The sequence below is a fragment of the Athene noctua genome, chromosome 33 (genome assembly GCF_965140245.1).
Source record: "Athene noctua chromosome 33, bAthNoc1.hap1.1, whole genome shotgun sequence".
Classification (NCBI taxonomy): domain Eukaryota; kingdom Metazoa; phylum Chordata; class Aves; order Strigiformes; family Strigidae; genus Athene; species Athene noctua.
Window position 1 is genome coordinate 465617 of NC_134069.1, and position 7869 is coordinate 473485.

At 55.5% G+C, this 7869-nt stretch overlaps 1 protein-coding gene across 1 annotated transcript in view; it reads right to left on the reverse strand.

Annotated features, from left to right (window-relative positions):
- LOC141972450 (uncharacterized) overlaps window positions 1–7614 on the reverse strand; it is a 50472-nt gene extending 42858 nt beyond the window's left edge. The window contains exons 1-5 of the mRNA XM_074930320.1: window positions 7584–7614; window positions 6039–6201; window positions 5535–5782; window positions 5070–5206; window positions 2801–2949 (exon numbers count right to left, since the gene is read on the reverse strand). Of these exons, the coding sequence (XP_074786421.1) occupies window positions 2801–2949; window positions 5070–5206; window positions 5535–5782; window positions 6039–6201; window positions 7584–7614 (728 nt within the window). The remainder of the gene's footprint in view (window positions 1–2800; window positions 2950–5069; window positions 5207–5534; window positions 5783–6038; window positions 6202–7583) is intronic.
- Window positions 7615–7869: the final 255 nt, after the last annotated feature.

Consider the following 7869-nt stretch of genomic DNA (forward strand, 5'->3'; position numbering starts at 1 on the left):
GCAGGGGGCGGGGCTACCCCTCCTGGAGGCCCCTTCCACCTCCGCGAGTGGGCGGAGCCCAATTGGCGCCAAATAATTAATGAGCCCCACCCACACCGGGAGGGGGGGGGGGGGAGAGTTTAGGGGAACATCAAGGGGAGGCGAAGGGGACCCCAAATTGGGGGTGGGCGGGGTTAAAGGGCGGGGCGAAAGGGGACCCCAAATATGGTGGGGGGCGGGGTTAAAGGGACCCCAAATTGGGGGGGGGTGGGCGGAGCTAAGGGCCCCCCCCCGGCCCCAGGGGCAGCTGCAGTTGAGGGACAGGGGTGGGGACAAGGGGCGGGGCGTGTCACCCGTGGGGGACAAACACCCCAGGGGCCTTCGACTAATTAACCCCCTTAATTAGCCTTAATGAGCTTCCCCCCCCCCCCCCCCCCCCCCTCAGGGTCCCCACGGAGCTCCCGGTGTCACCGTGTGTCCCCCCCCCCTTTTTGTGGGTGACCTTGGCTCCTAATTAACTCCGCCTCCGCTCCCTGACGCCTGCAATTAATCCCTTCGTTAATTAATGAGGTAATTAATTAGGGCGGGGGCCCCCTGTGACCCACGAAGCTGCCTCGAGAGTTTGGGAGAGGAAAAAAAAAAAAAAAAGTTCCCAGCGCTGGATTTGGCGGCGGATTAATTATCGCCGTTAATTAGTTTTGTTAATTAGTCCCCGACGCGAGGATGGGGGGGGGAGGGAGAAACCATTGGCCCAATTGGGGGGCGGGGCTGTGTTTCTCGTTAACGCTAATGAGGGAAATCGATCCGCGTCGCTCATTAAAGGGTTGGTGCCCCCCCCCCCCCCCCCATTCCCGCTCTCCCCAGTGCTCCCAGTTCCCCCAGCTCCCAATCCCAGTTACACCCAATTCCCACTGCCCCCCCAATCCCAGTTAACCCCCCCAATTCCCAGTCCCCTCTCCCCAGTGCTCCCAGTTCTCACTGCCCCCCAATCCCAGTTAACCCCACCAATTCCCAGTCTCCTCTGCCCCGTGCTCCCAGTTACCACCAATTCTCCCAGCCCCCAATCCCAGTTACCTCCAATGCCCACTGCCCCCCCATCCCAGTTAACCCCCTCATTCCCAGTCCCCTCTCCCCAGTGCTACCAGTTACCCCCAGTTCTCACTGCCCCCCAATCCCAGTTAAGCCCCCCAATTCCCAGTCCCCTCTCCCCAGCGCTCCCAGTTACCCCCAATTCCCACTGCCCACTAATTCCAGTTACCCCCCCCAATTCCCACTCTTCCCAGTCCCCCCAGTCCCAACACAAGTTACACCCCCAATTCCCGCTCTCCCCAGTTCTCCCAGTGCCCCCAATTCCCACTGCCCCTCCCAATCCCAGTTAACCCCCCCAATTCCCAGTCCCCTCTCCCCACTGCTCCCAGTTACCCCCAATTCCCCCTGCCCCCACAATCCCAGTTAACCCCAATTCCCAGTGCACCCAGTCCCCCCCCATTCCCACTGCCCCCTCCAATCCCAGTTACCTCCCAATTCCCACTCTCCCCAGTGCTCCCAGTGCCCCCAGTTCCCCCCGCTCCCAATCCCAGTTAACCCCCCCAATTCCCAGTCCCCTCTCCCCAGTACTCCCAGTTACCCCCCAATTCCCCCTGCCCCCAATCCCAGTTAACCCCCCCAATTCCCAGTCCCCTCTCCCCAGCGCTCCCAGTTACCCCCAATTCCCAGTCCCCTCTCCCCAGTACTCCCAGTTACCCCCAATTCCCCCTGCCCCCAATCCCAGTTAACCCCCCCCAATTCCCAGTCCCCTCTCCCCAGCGCTCCCAGTTCCCCCCAATTCCCCCTGCCCCCCAATCCCAGTTAACCCCCCCAATTCCCAGTCCCCTCTCCCCAGCGCTCCCAGTTACCCCCAATTCCCAGTCCCCTCTCCCCAGTACTCCCAGTTACCCCCAATTCCCCCTGCCCCAATCCCAGTTAACCCCCTCATTCCCAGTCTCCTCTCCCCAGTACTCCCAGTTCCCCCCAATTCCCCCTGCCCCCAATCCCAGTTAACCCCCCCATTCCCAGTCCCCTCTCCCCAGCGCTCCCAGTTCCCCCCAATTCCCTCTGCCCCCAATCCTAGTTAACCCCCCCAATTCCCAGTCCCCTCTCCCCACTGCTCCCAGTTACCCCCAATTCCCCCTGCCCCCAATCCCAGTTAACCCCCTCGTTCCCAGTCCCCTCTCCCCAGTACTCCCAGTTACCCCCCAATTCCCCCTGCCCCCCCAATCCCAGTTAACCCCCCCAATTCCCAGTCCCCCCTCCCCACTGCTCCCAGTTACCCCCAATTCCCCCTGCCCCCAATCCCAGTTAACCCCCTCGTTCCCAGTCCCCTCTCCCCAGTACTCCCAGTTCCCCCCAATTCCCCCTGCCCCCAATCCCAGTTAACCCCCCCAATTCCCAGTCCCCTCTCCCCAGCGCTCCCAGTTACCCCCCAATTCCCCCTGCCCCCAATCCCAGTCACCCCCTCCCAGTGGGACAAGCCCTAGTGATGCTGGTGGTGCCCCCACACCCCCCCCCCAATAACCCGGGGTCCCCCCGACCCCCCCATCTCCCCCCCCCCCCCTCCTTTTCCACGACACCGTCGTGCGGATTTCACACCTTTTCCTTTATTTTTTCACCCCAAAACCCCCTCCCCGTTTCCCAAGTGCATTCTGGGAAATCTGTCATTCCTCCCACCTCCCCCACCCCGAAAAAAAAAAAAAAAAAAAAAAAAAGAAAAAAAAAAAAGGGGGGCGTGACGCCCCTCGGTGGTGAGGGGGTGGGTGGGTGGGTGGGCGGGGCGGGATCTCATTGGTTCCCGATCCATTTCCTGATCCAGGGCACGGCCCGGCAGACGTTGGAGTAGACGCCGGGTTGTCCTCGACGCCCGCACACGGCCATGCCCCACGAGACCACGCCCTGCAGCACCCCGTTGCACACCAGTGGGCCCCCGGAGTCACCCTGGGTGGGGACAGGGCGAAGGGTGGAAAAAAAGGGTGGGTGGGTGTCACGGGGTGGGACACACACACACACACACACACACACACACACACACACAGAGACATCGGGTGGACGCGGTCATGTGGCACAGGTCCGTGGATCAAGAAGGTTGGTGGTGGGACCCCGAAATTTGCGTGGGCCCGGTCATGGGTCATGACTCGGGTCCGTGGCCCAAGAAAGTTGGTGGTGGGACCCCAAAATATGTGTGGGCCCGGTCATGGGTCATGACCCCCGTCCGTGGCTCAAGAAAGTTGGTGGTGGGACCACAAAATATGTGTGGGCCTTGTCACGTGTCATGACTTGGATCCGTGGCTCAAGAAGGTTGGTGGTGGGACCCCAAAATTTGCGTGGACCCGGTCATGTGTCATGACCCGCATCTGTGGCTCAAGAAAATTGATGGTGGGACCCCAAAACTTGTGTGGGCCTGGTCATGTGTCATGACCCATGTCCATGGCCCAAGAAAGTTGGTGGTGGGACCCCAAAATTTCCGTGGACCCAGTCATGTGTCATGGTCCAGGTACGTGGCTCAAGAAAGTTGGTGGTGGGACCCCAAAATTTGCGTGGGCCCGGTCATGGGTCATGACTCGGGTCCGTGGCTATAGAAAATTGGTGGTGGGACCACAAAATATGTGTGGGCCTGGTCACGTGTCATGACCCATGTCCGTGGCCCAAGAAAGTTGGTGGTGGGACCCCAAAATATGTGTGGGCCCGGTCATGGGTCATGACCCGCGTCCGTGGCTCAAGAAAGTTGGTGGTGGGACCACAAAATATGTGTGGGCCTTGTCACGTGTCATGACCCGCATCCGTGGCTCAAGAAAATTGATGGTGGGACCACAAAACTTGTGTGGGCCTGGTCATGTGTCATGACCCATGTCCGTGGCCCAAGAAAGTTGGTGGTGGGACGCCAAAATTTCCGTGGACCCAGTCATGTGTCATGGCCCAGGTACGTGGCTCAAGAAAGTTGGTGGGGGGACCCCAAAATTTGAGTGGGCCCGGTCATGGGTCATGACTCGGGTCCGTGGCTATAGAAAATTGGTGGTGGGACCACAAAATATGTGTGGGCCTGGTCACGTGTCATGACCCATGTCCGTGGCCCAAGAAAGTTGGTGGTGGGACCCCAAAATTTGCGTGGACCCAGTCACGTGTCATGACTCGGGTCCGTGGCCCAAGAAAATTGGTGGTGGGACCACAAAATATGTGTGGGCCTGGTCACGTGTCATGGCTTGGATCCGTGGCTCAAGAAGGTTGGTGGTGGGACCCCGAAATTTGCGTGGACCCGGTCACGGGTCATGACCCGGGTCCGTGGCCCAAGAAAGTTGGTGGTGGGACCCCAGAATTTCCGTTGACCTGGTCACGTGTCTTTGCCCAGCCCCGTGGCCAAAGAAGGTTGGTGGTGGGACCCCAAAACATGTGTGGGCCTGGTCACGTGTCATGACCCGGATCCGTGGCCCAAGAAAGTTGGTGGTGGGACCCCAGAATTTCCGTTGACCTGGTCACGTGTCTTTGCCCAGCCCCGTGGCCAAAGAAGGTTGGTGGTGGGACCCCAAAACATGTGTGGGCCTGGTCACGTGTCATGACCCGGATCCGTGGCCCAAGAAAGTTGGTGGTGGGACCCCAGAATTTCCGTTGACCTGGTCACGTGTCTTTGCCCAGCCCTGTGGCTCAAGAAGGCTGGTGGTGGGACCCCAAAATTTCCGTGGACCCAGTCACGTGTCATGGTCCAGGTCCGTGGCCCAAGAAAGTTGGTGGGGGGGACCCCAGAATTTCCGTGGACCTGGCCATGTGTTGTGACCCGGGTCCGTGGCTCAAGAAGAAGGTCACTGGTGGGACCCCAAACCTTCCACGGACCCACCCACGTCTTGTGGCCCACCCCCATCTCCGTGCCTCAAGCTGGCGGAACCCCAAACCTTCCTCTGCCCTGACCACGTGCCGCCGCCTTTCCACCTCATCTTGACTCAACCCGACGGCCTCATTTTCACCCCGACCTTGACCTCAGCGCCACGCCCACACCCCTCCCTTCCCCATCAACCAACCGGGAGGGGGCTCAAGTGACACGTCCCGCCCCCCGACCACCATTTTACCTGACAAGAATCGATCCCCCCCTGGGGGACGCCGGCGCAGAACATGTTGGGGGTGATGGCCGACCCGTACGCTCTGGCGCACTTGTTCCTCCCGAAGGTTTGGATGGCGGCACACTGTAGTTTTTGGGGTAGTTTTGCTGAAAAACAAAATTTTTTTTTTTGGGGGGGGGGTGGTTGTGGGGAGAAAAAAACGCTGAGAAAAAACCCAAACCCCCAGAGAGCTCGTTCCACTTCCCGTGGGGTTCTTTGGGACGTGGACAATGAAGACGCCTCCAGTAGAGCTCAACGCCAAGAAAACCCGACCCCCAAGAGAAAAACCCAACTGCTGGGCGGAGTTAAGGTGACACCGTGGAAGCCCTTCGCCTCGATGACCCCGAAGGCCACGTGGGCCACCGTGGCGAGCCGTCACCCCGCCCGCTAGTCGCCTCCCATTCATCCCACCTCCTCCACCGCCCTGTCCGGTACCTCCAGGGGACCTGGTGGTGCCCCAACCCGAGACGCTACAGCTCAGCCCTTCCGTGGGACACCTGGTGGCTAATCGGATCTTCTTGACGTTGCCGCTGAACCGAACGGGTTTGTTCAACCTCAGGAGCATGAAGTCGTTGTCGTTTTTGTGGGGGTTGTAGGCCGGGTGGACCTGGAGCTTCGAAATCGACCTCACTTGTCCCATCCCCTCCCGTAACGTGTCGGTCCCGATCAACACCCTGAGGTCCCTGACCGGGGAGGAGGAGGAGGGAGGGAGGGAGGGGCGGGGTGAGGAGAAGGTTGAGACATCAGGATTGGTCCCTTGAGAGGGAACCACCAAAAAAAAAAAAAAACAAACCCAAAAAACCCCTCTTGACCTCAAGAGTCACCCATCAAGATGGTCAAGACCCCGTCGTTGTTGCTTCTCCGTGGAATTAAAGCGACGTGGCCGTTGGCCCAACCTGGGGAGTTGGCCCCAAAAATATGAGCGTGGCCTCACCTTACCTGATTGGTTGTCGGCAGTGGGCGGCGGTCAAGACCCATTGGGCATCTATCAAGCTTCCGCCGCAGAGGATTTGACCCCTCTTGAGGAGGGCAACTTGGAAAGGTCTTTGGTTGATGGTGCAGGGTCGCCCACCGATGATTCGGGACTCGTCCTCCTCCGGCACTGGAAGACAAAACGCCCAAGGACACGGTCAGCGTCGGGCGTGGGCGGAGACCACGAATTTTTCCCTCCAAAAAAATCGTCCGTTTTGGGTTGAAAAGGCGGCGAAACGCGAGGTTTCGAAAAGGTGAACGGGGCAGAGAAAAGGGAAAAGCCTTTATTGTTTTTAAATTCCCATCAGAACGCTCCAAATCATCTTTAAAAACCTAAAAATCTTTTTTTTTTTTTTTTTTTAAATTTACCGGGGGTGTTTTTTTGTTTTTTTTTTTTTTAATTTACTGAGTCACCAATCAGCCTGCTGGGATTATTTTTTGCTGAAAGCGCAGCCAAAAAGTTGCAAAAAAAAAAAAAAAACCCCAAGGTTTTGAAAAGAATTGGCAGAGAAAAGGGAAAAGTCTCTATTTTTCATGAACTCCCATCAGAACGCTCCAAATCACCTTTAAAAACCTAAAAATATATATTTTTAAAAAAAAAAATTTTACCAACTATCAGCTTCCTGGGCTCTTTTTTGTTGTTTTTGTTGAAAACGCAGCAAAAATTTGCAAAAACTGAGGATTTGAAAGGTGAATTGGCGGAGAAAAGGGAAATGTCTCTCTTTTCCTTAAATTCCCATCAGAACGCCCAAAATCATCTTTAAAACCTAAAAATAATATTAAAAAATAAATAAAATTACCAACTATCAGCCTCCTGAGCTCTTTTTTTTTTTTTTTTGTTGAAAATGCGGCAAAAAATTGCAAAACCCGAGGATTTGAAAAGGTGAATTGGAGGAGAAAAGGGAAAAGTCTCTATTTTTTTCTCAAACTCCCATCAGAACACCCAAAATCATCTTTAAAACCTAAAAATAATTTTTTTTTTTTAATTTACTGAATTACCGATCAACTTCCCGGGCTCATTTTTTGGTTGAAAATGCGGCAAAAAATTGCAAAAAACCCCGAGGTTTCGAAAAAGTGAATTGGGGGAGAAAAGGGAAAAATCTCTATTTTTTTCTCAAACTCCCATCAGAACGCCCCAAATCACCTTTAAAACCTAAAAATTTATTTTATTTTTATTTTTTTTTTAAATTTACCAACTATCAGCCTCCTGGGCTCTATTTTTGGTTGAAAATGCGGCAAAAAATTTGCACGAAATCAGGTTTTCACGCGGTGAATTGGCAGAGAAAAGGCAAAAGTCTCTATTTTTCTTAATCTCCCACCAGAACACTCAAAAATCACCTTTAAAACCTACAAATTTTTTTTTAATTTTTAAATTTTTTTTTAAATTTACCAACTATCAACCTCCTGGACTCTTTTTTTTGTTTGTTTGTTTTTTTTTTTGTTTTTTTGTTGTTGTTGAGATGATTTGGGGACGAGCCGACACCCAACCACGTGTAACAAACCTTGACTCACCCCTCGACGTCCTCTCCCCTCCCGCGGCCATTTTCCGGCCTCCACAACCCCGTGACGTCACCGGGTCCCCCAAGGAGACCCCACCGCCGTGTCTCCGCCCCGCCCAGGACCGGTCTATCGAGCCAATGAGCTGTCCTTGGAAATCACCCGGCCTATCAGGAAGTCACCAGGGGCCACTTATCTCCTTCGGTTTCACCCGCGTGCTTCTGGGAGGGGCATCGGTTCCACCCCGGAGGTTCCTCCCAACCCCAGATCGGACTCGGGAAGGGAGGTGACGCATCTCTAA